The sequence below is a fragment of the Ornithodoros turicata genome, chromosome 5 (genome assembly GCF_037126465.1).
Source record: "Ornithodoros turicata isolate Travis chromosome 5, ASM3712646v1, whole genome shotgun sequence".
NCBI lineage: Eukaryota > Metazoa > Arthropoda > Arachnida > Ixodida > Argasidae > Ornithodoros > Ornithodoros turicata.
In genome coordinates, this window is record NC_088205.1 from 82076656 (window position 1) to 82093103 (window position 16448).

The window sequence follows — 16448 nt, forward strand, 5'->3', positions numbered from 1 at the left end:
AAACACAAAAAATCTTTTTTTTACCGAAAATTTCCGGGTTTTTTCCGGGGCTTCGCGCCTCCACACACGGTGCTGGAAGCAATGTTTACCTCCCCCACAGTGCTACCCCCCTCGGCCGGGTTTGAACCCGCAATCTTGAACTCAGCAAGCCAACAGGTTACCGACTAAGCTACCGAGGAGAGCGAAAGGGTATTGTGAGTGGGTGTATGAATGTCAGCAAGATAGCGTGCGCATGTACGGATAGATTCAAGAAGAGAGTGTGTCGCTGGTGTGAGCGAATGTGTGAGAAATTCATCAAGACGGTGTGAGGGAGAGCGTTCGTTCACGAAACCGTGGGTGGACAAGGAAGTGGGGACGACTGATGAGTGTGAATGAATGCTTGAGGGGGGGCTCGTACGGGCGTTATAGCTTTGAACGAGACGGTATGAACGAGAATGAGCGCGGTAACGACGCAGTAAGCAACCATAGAGAAGTCACCGCTATCGTACGTGACAATGATCTCGGCGCTTCAGTAAATATCTTTTTTTTTTATTTGCAGAGGTGCTCGAAACATGAAAGTGTACCAAACCTGCCTCTCGGCGCACTGAAGGCGGGAGAAGTTTGTAGCCCCTAACGAATTAAGGAACAAAAAGAAAAAAAAAAGAGAGAGAGAAGAACGCAGTGATAATGGCCGATTAAATTTCTCTGGCGTTTAGTTGAGGCAGTACAGTTATTCCCAGGTCCACGGTACCTCCCTGCTTTCCCTATTCTTTCTTTTCGTCAGCTTTTCTTTCTTTCTTTTTTTTTTTTTGTCATTACCGAAACAAATACATTTGGCTATTTTGTCCCTGGAAGTCGTTTGTGCTGGATGACGCCCACTTCGGTACCCACCCTTATGTCGTTAAGCACTTGAGAAAAGAAGTACAAAGAAAAAAAAGTAGTGAAAGGAAGTGCGCCGAGACATGGTACTGGAGGCCATATTCCCCGGACGATCGCCTAATTAAAGAAAGGCGACCAAGCGCGCTAGGGAGAAAAAAAAACAAAAAACTCAAAAAAAAAAAAACTCTGTTCGAAGCATGCAGCAGAAGTCTGGTCGTAGATAGCGGCAAGTAGAAAGTCTCAAAAGTGGCTATTTCTCCCAAGTGGGTAGCGGGGAAAATGATCTCAGAAAATGGGTCCGGCCATATTGAACAAGGAATGGATGGCAGGGAGAAGTGAATGTAAGTGTACGGAGAGCCGTTAACACTGCATACGAGGAGGCTGGCCTCAGATTCTGTCCCAGTCAGAGAGGGAGCGAGAAGCTTTCAGCGTGCAAGACATGAATTGCTGTTGTGCCGATGCGTTTTGAGTGGCGTGCAGATGTATCGGGCCGGGGGGTTGCTCACTTCGTCTTATGTGTGAGGAGATACGAAGGCAGAAAAAATAGTAGGCGATGTCAAGTTGCCGGTGGTGAGAGAATCAAAGAGTGATATTAAACGGTAGGAACAACTTATAGAAACAACGGTAGTTTACCGTGTGCAATTAAATAAGTTGTTCCTACCGTTTAATATCACTCTTACGTGTAAGCTAGATTATAATTTCTCACGTGATTTGTATTTCGCGAAATTGCGTTAGTGTGCCACTTGTGCTCAGTATCTCCAGTGAAGAAGGAAGCAAACATTACACTGAAGGGGGGGGGGGAACGAAACTCAATAGTGAGACCGTCGTGTCCGACTTTTCGTTTGCGTTGTCTGCATCCACCGATGCAAGACGATAGCTTTCTCTTCATTGGCACCCAGCACATGGTGCCTTGTATAGGACGTCGCACCCGGTGTACGAGGTACCTATGCAAGACACACCGCGCCATCGGCATCCTCGGTCGAATGTGGGAAACCGCCGACCTTGGATTGTTTATGTGTCGTCTGTCCAAAGCCAAAATGAAGCATGCAAGTGCTGGACAAAAGTGCTCCATTTGCGTTAGACCAGTGTATGACATGAGATATCGAATAACCAGACGTGCCCGGGAGCTGAAGTCGCCACCAAGCATGACTTGACTCTTCGGAACCTTTCTGTGATACTTACTCAAACATAAGACAAACACGCCGTGAAATCATACTTAATTTGATTGGAATCCGGCGCCTTCTCGTTCCCAGCCGTACACCGCGGTACGTGCAGCATGTCGTAAAAAAATAATAAAAAAGAAAGTACAGCGATTGTTTATGTAAAAATACGTACAACATTGTGAAAGAAATATGATAAATACGTTAGGTTATAAACACAACTTGATTTTACAACGCTACCAATGTTGCTACGGTCGATTAGTGTGTCATGTTGCGTACGGGTAGAGTGAAATCTCAAAAAGCTATTAGGGAGTTTTAGGACACCGTGATCGCCCTCCGATTCCTTTTTCCGTATCGCTATCAGCCAATCAGCTATCAGCATGGCACTAGCCGAAAGTAAAGCCTTCAGCTACACGATTTATATCTGTTGAGTCTTCTTTTTTTTTTTTAAATTCCGTGTTTGTGCTGCCAAGCAACTGTGGCTATGAGCGTCATACACACGTGGACAGAGGACAGCAGGAAGCAGTGCGGGACAGGGGGGGTTAGTATGCGTCCTGGGCCGGCTTCAGGGGGAACTGTCGTCTGGAAAGTCTGTCGGAAAACCCCACAGTCAGTGAGGGGATTTGTCACCTCACACTCTCGGCGTACATAACGGTCATCCTAACCACTAATCTGCAAATCTGCCTTGTTGTGTGTTCCTGGACGAAGTCGGCTTTATTGTAGCGTGTGATCGTCAAATATGCATTCGACGCACCGCTTTCATAGCAAGAACCAGGGAAAACATTGCACCGCACATAGCCAGGGTTTGTACCGCATATTTCGGCAGTTTTTAGTGCATATTTATCCGCCGCTCCAATCATAGCCCACTCCATACTGTGCTGCGCTGGCTCGAAGATAAAATCGCGAGATAAATAAAACGTCACGTTTGTCAGAATCTTATCGTCAAGCGCAACAACAACAACTACCCAACGGGTCACGCCCATTCGCAGCGCGATCCTCCTCTGTACCGCGAAAAACAGGCAACTTGAAGTTCGTCAGCGGGACATCTTCCTTGGAAGTGAACTCCACGACAGCATCAATCCATCAGGCGCGTCGTGCCAGTCAATCCTCGCTGTCCATCAGCGCTTTCTGTCCGTCCCATCGTTGTCCACCGTTGCTCTAAATACTCGACCGAGACAACGAGCTACAAATGATCTTCCACAAGCGATCGAAAGGCACGTCACACAACAAAGACTCTGCGGATAATAGTGATTCCCTCCCTGCAGACACAAAAGGAGAGCCAGACAAATGAAGGGCCAAGAAGCGCTCCATCACGCCTCGTGTCTTATACGGCCAGGGATCATCCTCCTCGTGCACTATACTAGATGAGCCCGAGTGTGGTTGCGGGGCAGGTCGTGCAGGTCACGCTCCGGGGTGGATGTCTTCTGACAGCCCCGGGTACTTTTAACGCCGAGGACTTACCTCGATATTCTTGCGGGGCAGTACGTTCTTACCTGCGTTATTCCCAACCTCGATATGTCATTTCACTACTTTATTATATTACTCGATTAAATACCCAAATCGTCGTCATTAAAATGAGTGTCGTTAGTGCGTACATTTTTCGTCACTTTAAAAACAGACACTCAGCGCATAGCACGCTCTGCTACAAACATTACCACGAATGATATAGGGTTATCGCTTCCAATCTCTTCGAATCAGAAGCGATCGCACAATTATTCGTGTCGATGGTTGGCGCCGCGCGTGCTATGCGGTGAAGTTCGGCTTTTAAGGGTGCGTGACGTACACAGATTGTCACAAAAAGGTATCGCGCAAAAGCATTCTTCTGGAATGGCTCGTTTGTGGTAGCTTTAAGGTAACACTAAGGAACGGGAGGTAGAAGTTTCGGATCCTACCCCCTGCCCGATGGAGAGTCTTAGGTCTTCGCTCGATTTTCTGATAAGGCTGTCCAGACATCTTTCGGCACAGTTTCCCTCGCAGTCTGTCCAGGACGCGTACTAACAGCTTATCGCCCACTCATTGTCTCTCTCTCTCTGTCTACGTCACGTCCACACATCGCTCATAACCACAGTTGCTTCGCGGTGCTAGCGAGAGATTGAAGAAAACCGACGACTTTACCGCACAACAAGACGAGGGCTTCGTTTTAAGAGCATAGCAGAGCTCTCGTCTTTTCAGAGGTTTTTTTCTTTCCTACTATATCTGGAGTAGCTTGTCACACAGTAAGGGGGCTCACACCTCCATATTTTTCTCCTACCACCATCATCATCATCAAGACGAGGGCTAACAGTCTCTGCGAATGATGCTGAAAGTTTCGTCGTACAAGCAGATGTTGTGTTGGAGTGTAACGCCATTCTGCGATCAAAAATATTGGAGGCGTTGTTCGTTGCTTTTGTTATACCCTGAAGGTTCTGCTTCCATGACCGAGGTCATTGGCGAAGTGATACGCGAAATAATTTACGGTCACAGATTAGAAAACATTGAGACAAGAAGTAGAGGAATAATGTGCTCTGCATGTGACGCCATCTATTCGTTCCTAAACTACTTAAATCCGCCTACCTTACTTCCGTCCCATATCTGCCACTCCAGTCCACCCTATGGGATTGAAAAACCCCCCTTAAGGCTCCCTCAGAGGGAAGTGGCTGTGTTTGTTCTTAGGGGGAAATCCTCTCCTGTTTTGTCTTCCTCAACGGAATCGACAAACTTGATTTGCCTGCGCCTTCATTTCCATATTTATCAGATCGCTATGGATCGGCTCCATTATATAAGGAGCCCGTGATGGGTCCACCCGTACTTTCTTGGCGCACATATATTTTGCCCGATCGACCGCCTATATGGAATGCAGCCGTTCCGTGCTGTCAACCTCGCCGAGAAATGCGGAATTGAGTCCACATCCCTGTTTTGACACGTCGAGTCGGGGGGTTCTGTCCCGACGCCGTCTGTTTAGCCCTTATAGCGAGTCCGGGCTGTCAAGCGACTTTGAAGCTGTCACAGGAAATGCACAGAGTGCGCAGATTCCAGTTTGGAAGGCGGGTCTCGTCAAACGGATGGATGGCGTCTTTTTTTCTTTTTTTTTTCCATGCGATTGGGAAACGGGTGGGGCTGCTAAGTTATTTGGTATAGGGATATAGGTGTTGTAGCAGTATATGGGCTATGTGGTCATTCGGTGCGTCTGGGTTCCTTCTCGGCTTGTTATTGCGGTCCAGAGAAGATGTTGGGAGTTTTGAAAAGTAATATGTTTCTCACAAGCTGAGCGGACTGTCTGTTTTAGTTCTGTCTTCTTCTCCGCAGCTACTCCGCTCATCCGAGTACGCCAGCGATCTGGTGTACTGTATACAGTGAACCCTCGTTAATATGACCCCCGATAATCTGACATACACGCTTTACGACCATACTCCTGGGGAACAATGCAGTGAAACCTCTGCAAATCCCCCCGTTAATATGACAATTCCGCATTATGACCAAAATTTTTGGGAACAACCATGGTCATAATAACGAGGGTTCACTGTATACGGTATTATTTTGCGTTGGCATGGTACACAGTCCGCGGAGTCTTGCAGCGTGGTTGCACAGCCACAGTTGTGGATTGTTATATATAGAACCTTCAGGTGGACAAAACTAATCCACAATCCGAACAGTCAGTACTTATAGGATATATCGTGAATTAACGTCAATACTAAGGGAAACTAAGGCGACGAATATACCGTGGCTTCAAACCTAACTATGTAACTTGTTCGGGTGCACGTGGGTGGCTGCAGCTCTTATTGAAGAGTTCATGATCGCAGCTGTCTTGTGACGTAAAGACCGGAATTATTAAATTATTATCTTATTGGTGGGCTGCTTCATTTCGCTTATTATATCAGTTATAAATATATTCATTATATCCATTATATGTCTTTGCCATGTCACTGCTACATCAATAAGCTCGCCAACCGAGCAGTTCCACAGTAAAACCGTTTTCTTATCATTATCATCTCGCGGCTATCGCCATCATGTGTGTTGTGTATAGGCCATCCTATCATTGCAAAAAGAAAGCATTCAATTATGGGCAGAGATTAAGCATGGTAAGTTAGCGGAAACGAGAAACGTTAAATATACCCAAATTCCGCAGGAAAAGAAAATAGAAACGGAAACAAAAATCTGCTGAGGAAACGGAAACCGCTACCGAAAATCGTCTGTAAGCGAAAACGAAAAAAAGTAATAAGAATAATAATAATTTCTTATAGGTACCGGAAACGGAAACGAAAAAGTTATTATTATCGGTAACCAACCCTGGGATAAAAACGACCTTACGCTTTTACTCTCGCTTTATTTACCGCTCCTTTTACTAATTATAATTTTAATGTACGATAGAATATTTACCGTCTCCCAACTTTTAATCACTTGGGCAAAAAAAAAAAAAAAAAACATCGCTTGTTTTCGACGCAATTTGAGTCTCCGTTCGCAACCGCCCCCATATATACATACTCAGACACATGGTTGCCAGCGTCTCTCACCTCGCATCCGTCATTATTTGTAAGCAGAGATGCTGCCTTCATCTACTCCGCCTGAGATGATGCACCGCGGCATAAAACGACCCAAAAGAAAAATACGACCGGCAACAAAACAGAAAGAGGAGATATAGGGTATATGGCGGAATTTCGTTTCTTTCTGGGCCCATGGAGAAGATCGGGTTCTCCAGATAAAAAAAAGCGAGAGAGAGGAGGCTGCCGTTTTTTTTGTTTTTGTTTTCTTTCTGACGCACACAAACACTAGTAAGAAAAAGGGAGTCGCTCTTTTCCGTGAGCCCGGGCGATTCGGTGTAGATGTTGTTCATGTGATAACAACAGCCGAGTAATAATGTGGTGGCTGCTTCGTATCCGTCGCGGCGCTGGGAACGGGAATCAAACCTTGGCAAGTGGCGAGCAGGTTGCACGTGCATTGGGGGAAGCTTCGGGCGTGGTGCGACAAAAATGCGGGTATCAGGATTAGTAGGGGAATGCGTCCTGATCGGAAGGCGAATTGAAGACTCTCCGTTGAATCGGCTTACTACGTGTGTACCTTTTATTTATTATTTCTCGAGAATATTTTGTGAGGCTGTATCGAGACGGAGATGAGGTGATCTGTAATATGGAAAGAAACTAAATTGTATTAACTGAGAACAATAATCTTTAGCAGACATTGTACTAAGAGGTAATGTACTATTAATTATGAATTAGATAAATTATTATATTAAATAGAAGCAAAATTAAACGATGAATTAATGGCGGTGACACTAGATGATGACTCCCCCTGTTGATGAGCCCCATCAACTTTACCTGCCATGTTCGTTTCTGTCGCTTTTGTTTGTTTACTTTCCGCAAAAGTGTACTCATCTCAATGTGCTGCATTGCATCTGACTTTGCTTATCTGTTATCGCCTCCGACACACAAGAGAATAGAGAGTGTTAGTAGACCGTTGATAACGCCACCGTGAAGTTACCTACCGAACCAGTGGTACCGTGCTTGACTTAGAATCTTATCAGTCGATTGGGTGCGGTAGATAGAGTACTTCGGAAGCCACGTTACATCAACGGTCTACGAATACACTCTAATGGTGTCTTCGACTGGTCGTCCCGAAACTCCGTGGTAGAGCGAGTCAGACCGCACCTCACTTCGTCTCCGAGCCGGAGGAATCGTGCAGAAGCCGAACGCGGCAGGTTCGAACACAGGAGCGGAGATGGAATGTTAAGTCACGTGACTTCCGGTGTTTCCCTGGTAGCCAAAACGATGACGACGACAAAATGCGGAACATGGCAGGCACGGCGCAACAGAAACACTACTCAGCGGAAGCTGGTGCAGTCACGTGACCGGAACCCGACCAGATTTCGCAACCGCTCCGACGGCGTTGGTGAGAGCACTCTAGAGAGCTCCAAGTGAACCAATCGAATGCAGTGAGAGTGCTCTCCCAAGCAGCACAATGTACTAAAAGTCGAGTGCATTAGGGGTGGACGGGTAGATGGAAGGCCTTGAACAGACTCGTGAAGCTAAAGAACATTGATAAGACACATACCGTCCACCCCTATTGCACTCGACTTTCAGTACATTGTGCTGCTTGGGCTGTGTCGACCAGTGGAAGACGCCATAAAAAAATCATCAACCGAAATGACGTCACATTGACACCTTTATTACCTCTTCAGGTACTCCAAGGCATCCTCCGCTCACCTTCTAGCTCTGCATCCTTCCACAGAGCGTAAGTAGAGCGGATCTTACTCCAGCAAATCTCGCTATCGCTAGACGGGATCCATCCCATATGGAACCACCGGGTCCGGGCGGCCAGTGCGCAATTACCGGCCTGCTTGGTCGGAGAGTCGGCAAGCAGCAAACGGGAAATGGCCTTGATTAGGAAAGTCTCCGGAAACACTTGGGCTTCTAATTAACTCGTCTCTCGGATCTTGAGAGGCACAATTACACACTATGGCGATGTCTCTCTTCTCAATCTGGCTTCACCTTCCTGCGTTGTGACGTACTGGTCCTCTATAATATGCTTCGCAGTGAAAGCTGCAGGAACGACAGTCGCGGATGACGCCGGCACTCGTTACGGAAAGCTAGCGGGTGCATTTGTGACGTTTGAAAGACGCCTTCATACAGAAGGCGTAGGTGGTTCTGAAGAAGGAAAGGCTTGTACGTAACTCCTTCAACCTCTGTCTACTTTAGTGATAAGTGCCTTCTCCGGCGCCTTCCAGGTTTTAGCACGTAGGACGCGGTCCAACGCCAACGATACACTGTGCTGTCAAATCAAAGTTAAGCGATGCAGTTCAGCCTCTTGGAAAGAATAGCGTAAATGTCTCGTCACGTTTTCGGAACCGTTACCGTAAACATCTTCCGATCCCCTAAAAATCTCTTTGGGGACAATGTTAGGAAAGTCGGACGAGATTGAAAAAAAAACAAAACAAAAAAAAAACTGATCTTACAGTCTGGTGTCTCGTATGTCCCTGCTGTCGCAGGTGTCGTTGCATTTGGGTCAAGCTCCGGGGTGAATCCGGATTAATGTGATCAGGATCTAGAAATGTACTGAGATTTCGGTGCAAGTTAAAAAAAAAAAAACTCAGGCGGGCAAAATTAATTCACAGACCGCTCATGATCATCATAGTTGTCTCACGACGCCACAAATTATCATCAGTCGCAGTATCCAGACCACCCTAACACCCCCCTAACTCTTTCACCTGTGTACCCCCTACAGGGGGTGCCATTGCGATTTCAGCTTTAGACACATGTCCGAAATGGTATGTTAAGCTGTAATGACGTTACTATAATAATGACCCCCTCATCCCCAATTTTTTCCAACACCCCTCCGTGCTTGGGATTCTGGATAAAGCACTAATCAATCGGATATCATAATTTAGGTGCCAGCAGATAGTACACGGTGCTTTAGATATGCTCGTTGATGGAATGCCACCGAAAAGACACGGCGAAGGCGGAGGGGGGGGGGGGAGAATGCCAATACCGACTCTGCTGTATTACATCGTCTTGCATCGTCCAACAGGCACTGGAAAGGGGTGTCGGCACAGATTCTTCGGAAGTAAACACAGGGCGCATACTCATTCCCCTATCTCCATCTGTACATCGCTCATACCCACAGTTGGTTCGCGGTGCTAACGCAAAAATGGAAAAACACAGTTTGCGCGGCGTGGGTTTGCTGGGCAATGACTTTCCTGCGACGTCCTATTTAAAGTGGGAGCCGTTTCGCTCTAACATTCAGGCTTGGCCGTTTCGAAACGCGTACTTATTCACCATGGAGATTGACAAACACTGGTGGGAGGAGGTGAAAGGACTGGAGCGGCGGTTTGCCTCAACCGCTATGATGAAGAAACAATGGACTTGTCACGAAAGGTTTCTATCGGAAGAAGGATGTAGAAACCTTAAGGATTTTAGTCGTTGGAAAAGCTGAACATTTTTCACCGCCGCCCCGTGATCATGGCCAGCTGACACGGGCTATTGTCCGGGTTTCGTTAAAACAAAGAGGCCAGCTTTTATTCCAATCCTCGCGATACAAGCAAAGCTTTCTCTCTGTCGAGGAGGGGGTCGCTTTCAAAATGCTTTCTTTTTTTTTTTGTTTCCCCTTCTGTCGCTTCATCTTGCGCGCGTGCATTGTGCGAACCAAAGCGATCTAGTAAAGAACCATATTGGGTCGGGTAATTGGAGCCCATTAGATACTTTCCTATATCGATCGGAGGGTTGAAGCGGAAATTTGAGTTTTGGCTATTGTGACGCTTCGAAGGAGCTGATGCATCGCTTAAATGGCGCTCCGCGTAAACTTGTAAAAGAGAAAGTGGCTCCCGCTATGAAAGGGTTGTAACACGTGACTCCTCCCCCACAAGTTATGCCGGATAAATGTAAAAGGCTCCTACTTTCACCCATGCGTTGCAGGTTTTACAGCAAAGGGGCCCCCAATAGTCGCGTAGAAAAATCGGCACCGCGAATATGCTACGCAAGAAGGTCACCTGTCTTCGCAACTCTCCAGTTGTGCTCTTTCCCCTATTGCCCGTGGAGCGACGTCTCCTAATTAAAGGCGTAACACTTCAAGGTTGGGGGCGCAGGTGGTTTCTTCTGCGGACCCATGTCGATATACGAATACCCCGCTCGTTATTGCTGCCTCGTGATTGGACAGACACTTAGTTACGTGGTTTCTCCAGTACACTCCTGATCGGTCACCCTGCCTCTACATCACTTTGAAGTCCTCAACTCTCCTCTCCCACTTTTTTTTTTTTTTGCTATAGTCGTAACGATGCCCACTTGAGTGGGGCCAACAACGGCAAGCTACCTCGACACCCCCCCCCCCCCCCCAGTAGACTCATTTACCCTCTCCCCTACGCAGAGAGTAGACGAGCGACCTGTCGTAGCTTATACGGCAACTCATCCGGTTGTGATGTCACGGTAGCACGGTTGCCGCTGGTCCTTAAAACCCCCGAATACCCTGGAATTTGAAAATGCCATTTTCAATGTCTGCAAAGCCCTCGAATTTTCCATCCAGTCTTTGAAAAGCCTCGATTTTGCGTCTTGTTCTTATTAATGCAAATTCCGCTCATCTGGAGTCGGGACTAGAGTTTCGAAACCGCAGGTGTTAGCAGTCATTGCAATAGGAATCAGCAGAGGAAACCAGATGCGCGAGAAATGAACGGCGCTCTGCGTTTTATTATTCAACCTCTACCTATTATAGTTTTACGCCAACATCAGCATCATCGACATCTGCAATTTATTAATCAACCTTCATTTCTATCAGCAATGATCTTTAACATTCAGGATTGTCAATTACGCTTGTGGACGGATCACTATTGTGCAGTCCCCATGAATTCTCTCGTGTGATACCTGTAGCTTATAAATATTTTTGTAAAATGTTCAAACCCTGATCATAAACCGCGTTTTACATCCGAGGCAAAACGATGGCTTAACCTTAAAAGGCCCTTGAAAAACCCTGGAATGTTTGTTCCAAAATTCTTTTTTATATTTCATGTTAGCGCCGCGAAGCAACTGTGGCTATAAGCGGCGTACAGATGTGGATAGATGGAGAGACGACAGCAGCAAGCAGTGGGGGACAGGGGGGATAATATGCGTCCTGGGCCGACTTCAGGGGGAACTGTGCAGGCATTCGTCTGGAAAGTCTTCGGAAAAGCGAGGGAAAACCTCAGACAGCACAGACGGTGGTAGGATTCTAACCCACCACCTCCCAGTCTTCAGCACGACCTTGCTGCCACCAACGAGCGTCCGGGACGCCATAATCCGCTCGGCCATGCCGCTGGTCCAAAATTCAGTGGGAACCATGGGTAGGAATCTGTGAACGGCCAGGGACTGCCAGTGAGGCAACCGCGGGAGTGGTCACGTGGTTACGAGAACCAATAGGAACGCTTAAAGGCTCATACCTCACGAAATATGACACGTAGAAACCGAATCATTCTTGCTATGGCGCGCAGTACAATACTCGTATAAAGTAACGAACAGCTAGTATCCCTGCGTCACGACCTTAAGGGCAAACCCGCGAGGCCGTTTCTTGCTTTAGCAATAGCTGTGTAGCGGTGTCGGCACTGTTTGTCCTGAACCTAACCCCCTTATCTTACCCCCCTTCAAGCTGTACTTTCACTATCTGTCCACGTCAGTACGCCAGTCATAGACACTCATGTTGCTTCGCGGTGCTCGCGCACAATGAAAAGAAGAAGCGGAAGAAGTGGTCTATCCACGTATCTCAGGCGCGGACACGGCGTTTAACTCATAAGCGTTGGTCCGCTCCAAGCTGGCCGTCTAAGAAGTTCATTCTCTGAAACTCCGTAACAAATATAAAATGGCTCCAACTCGACCCCTTGCGTCAATAACGCGATCGCATCCAGTCACTATTGGAAAGATTCTCCCTAAAAGGGAAAATGGCAGGAAATTAGGGGGGAAAACGTCTCTTTATAATACATATACGCGTAAAAAAAAGGGCGTCTTTTAACCGATGAAACTTTCATGCGCCTCCAAAAGAAGAAGTCGTCCTCCCGAGATGAAAACCCCTCAAATTTCCTGCTTTCGGCCCCCAAAAAGCGGCGCCTATACGTCCATGATACTTTGGAGAGCGCCTTTCAGCGTCTTTGGGGCTCTTCCAGCGACACGCTAGGTTGGATGCGAAAACCGGATATCCGCTCGGCTCTGCCTACTTAGATGCACGTCTGCTCTTTTTCCTCTGTACGTGAGTACGTGTAGGTTTTTTGCGGGTCTTCCGCGCCAGGGGTGCGGGCGACGCTTTTGTGAACGCCTCACAAGGGGGAGCGCAGAGATCGCTTTTCACGTGACCGGACGCTCGTGCATCTGTGACCAATGAAAGGTAGCCAATCTCCTGGATGGAATGAAAATAATCAATGGAATCAAAATAATACTTGCGCGCCATGTAGCTTGCTTTATCGTGGAGTTCACACGTTTTACGAAAGTGGAGGCAACAAACACGCATATTTCCCCGTTCCAGTTTTATACGTAAATTCTTGTTTGCAAGCTTCCTTGAGAGGGACCGACCTCGGTACATCATGGACATCTCCCGACATATAATTCAATAATTTGCACTTTCCAGTTTGTAACGCACACAGGTGCGTACTCCGGTCTTATGCAAACAGATTCGCATCTGTATATCCACATAAATGTAAAGGTAATTACATTGTGAGCAGTTTACATTAACGCATAAGACTCCCCGAACCGTTCAAGTCAATGTTGGGGTAGTTGCTCCATGCTCTTCTTACATAAGCACTTCGAAAAAAATAAAAATCAGAAGGACCTCGGTGGGTCAGTTATCCGTGTGTCCCCCCCCCCCCCCCCCCACACACACACACATCCTTAGGTTGCCAGTAAATTGATGGCGGCGTGTTAGTAGATTAGAATCGTCGTCTTCCGGAAAGAACGGTAAATACGGTGTGCCGTGCGCTCAGTCCATATTTTGAAGACCCTGAGGTGGACAGAATTAATCCGCAGACTGACCGCTATGGCGTTGCTCACGATCCTAACTGCATGTGTCGCGACGTGATGAGCATCGTTGTTATTCCGTAGAGGGTCACCGATCAATCATCGGCCAATAAATAGCGTAAAAACGGTTAATTCACCTAATACTACTGCACAGTTGACACACATATTACTCTAACTCATACTGCAAAACCGGAAGCACCAGCGGCATGGCCGAGTGGGCTAAGGCGTCCGCTCGTTGGTGGTAACCAAGGTCGTGCTGAAGACTGGGAGGTGGTGGGTTCGAATCCTACCGCCGGCTGTGCTGTCTGAGGTTTTCCCTGGGTTTTCCGAAGACTTTCCAGACGAATGTCGGCACAGTTCCCCCTGAAGTCGGCCCAGGACGCATACTAACCCCACTGTTCCCCACTCCTTCCTGCTATCCTCTCTCCGTCTGTCCACATCTGTACGTCGCTCATAGCCACAGTTGCTTCGCGGCGCTAACACCCAATCAAAAAAAAAAAAAAAAAAAAACCGGAAGCAAAAGTAATCGTGGCTTGATTTCAGTATAAAAAATTGATTGCAGCATAGTGATAGATACGGTACGACGCTTTCAAACCAGTCTAAGTGTGATTTGAGGCGAAAACAAACCCGCGCAGTGCCCAAACGAGACTGAACGACATTTTCTCCTTTCCCTTCTTCTTCTCCCCACCAGCCAAGTGGAAGAAAAAGACATCTAGATGCTAGAGACACTGTATATGCAATTACCAGAGTAGGGCGATCGCAATTTGCTAAATACCCTTAACGGCCGAATCACGGTGCAACGTTAAAAAGAGACAAGCGTAACGCACGTTTCTTGTCCATTAGTTATGAGGACGCTTAACAAGATAACGGCGTAACTTTTCATTGCGCTGAATTTTGGAGCGCTCGGCGACAGTGTCTCGCTCTAATCTGCTATGACAACCAGCCGCGACTTTTTTTGCTGGGGGTCGGCAGCGTTATCTGTCCTGTGGAAGATACGATCAACATCCTGAAATGTATCAATCTTATCGACCAGTCGTCTGGTAGGAATACCGATATTTTTTATCGTCATTATTTTTGTATAAAGAGTGATGGGTTTGTGGATCGATTGATTAGAACGTCACATGCATATTCTCTTGGAAGTGCGGTAACGGACATCTTAAGATGTAGTATTTTACTTTATTTATCTGTCGCGTTTTCATGGCTTTCCAGAAGAAATGTCAACACAGGTCCCTATCTGGTCAGCGTTCATAGCCAGTGTTGCTTCGCGGTCCTCACGCGGAATAAAAAGGTGGAAACGAATAGACGCGTCAATCCGAACGCTAACATAAATACCATTTAAGCACTGCTGTATCCTGTAGTATGGACAATCACAGACTTGTGCCCGTTACTCCAAAAAAGTAATTGATGACTGTTACTCTTAGAACAAAAGTAATTGATTACCGTTACAAATTACTCGACTCGGAATGTAATTGAGTAAGGAGTATAAAAGTAGCACGTTTCTCGGGCCGTTACTTTCAATTCAATGAAAAATTTCCGCCCCAATGTGCTTCGAAAAAAACAAAAAAAAATCCCAAGTGGTTGGGACAGCTGAAATAGCTCGAATGATTCTCGTGTGAGAAGCAGCAATAATATTTTTGTCCGCTTACTACAGTAGAATAGCCCAACAAAGACACAGGAAATTTGTTACAGAGCATTGGTATTTTGAGCCACTCTACTTCAAAAGTGATTCATTACTCGGTAATTGATTATTCAAAATTGTAATCGAATTACTTGAACAATTACTCGATCGAAAGTGTAAAAAAACTCTGCAAACTACTACTACTCTACTCGAAAAACTGCTGAAAAAGTAATTGATTACAAGTAACGCAATTACTTGTAACGCATTACGTACAAGACTGGACAGTCATTGCAGCCGTGTCGCATTGCGTTGAGAGGACTAGTCCGTTCTCCCAGTGTTTCAAGGACAGTGTGAAACGTACAACAAATCTCTCTGACGCGTCCGCTTAAAAAAGAAACAAACGAACAGAAACTTTTTAATGAGGATCCCTGTATACCTTCCGACGCTAACATTCATCCGAGAGAACAGCAAAGGGGAGACCGTATCCGAAACGCAATCAGAAAGAAGACAGCCCGTGCGCGGGAACTATTTTCCAAAGAAGAAGAAGACAGACAGCATTGCATGTTTTGCGTGCTCTGTTTAGATGCGCGAAGAATTAAAGTCGTTCCTCGAAGCGGTATATGAGCATACGATTGAGGGAATAAAGGATTATGGGAAACGATCCGTTTTTCATGCTACACACGGATACTTGCGCTAAAAAACGTTGTCATTAGGACACGCGTGTGGAAAAGCCAAGTTTGTTTTTATTGATCGTCTGCCGGGATCCGTCTTTCTTTCGCTGCGAGGGTTGCCGACCTGATGGGAATTTTAAGCGCCCAGGATCGAAGGTTATCTCTATGTGCGCCGTCGTTTACGTTCGAGAGGTATTTAAACGTGGGGGGGAAAGCGTTTAACTTTTTTACTGCCCGTTGTAAAGTATGTACGCCTACTACTGGACGTTAATTGCAATATCACAGTGTGAAGCTTCAGCGGGGGTTTCGCCTTCAGCAGATGAGGAAGATTTGATTGGCTGCTGGTATAGGAGAACGTAATCAGTGACAATAGTGAGTTTATTTATTTAAGGGATACTGCTGACATCACCAAGATGTCATTTGCAGGAGTGTGAAAAAAAAAAAAAAAATGTACAGGTCATGAGCATATTGTACAGCAAAAGTAAATCCGCCGTCTCGGAATTAGAACAAAATTAACGAGACTTAAATGACAATTAAACAATAATTGAACGAGCAACTGTAGCGAGTTTTAGTGCATCGTACGCTATCGCCTTTGCGTGCGTAAGGGATAGCGGGGTGGTTCTGCGCAATGCGCGAGGCTCTCTTTATGTTTTGCGCGTGCGCAGAACCAACAACGCTATCCCTTACGTACGCAAAGGCGATAGCGTAC

The 16448-nt window shown here is 46.5% G+C and overlaps 2 protein-coding genes across 2 annotated transcripts in view; one reads left to right on the forward strand and one right to left on the reverse strand.

The window, feature by feature from the left end:
* LOC135395963 (uncharacterized) overlaps positions 1-16448 on the forward strand; it is a 372855-nt gene that overhangs the window by 200335 nt on the left and 156072 nt on the right. The window contains exon 7 of the mRNA XM_064627047.1: positions 8170-8222. Within this exon, the coding sequence (XP_064483117.1) occupies positions 8170-8222 (53 nt within the window). The remainder of the gene's footprint in view (positions 1-8169; positions 8223-16448) is intronic.
* The window catches only part of LOC135394990 (leucine-rich repeat-containing protein 24-like), a 133217-nt gene that overhangs the window by 48625 nt on the left and 68144 nt on the right, over positions 1-16448 (reverse strand). The window lies entirely within an intron of this gene.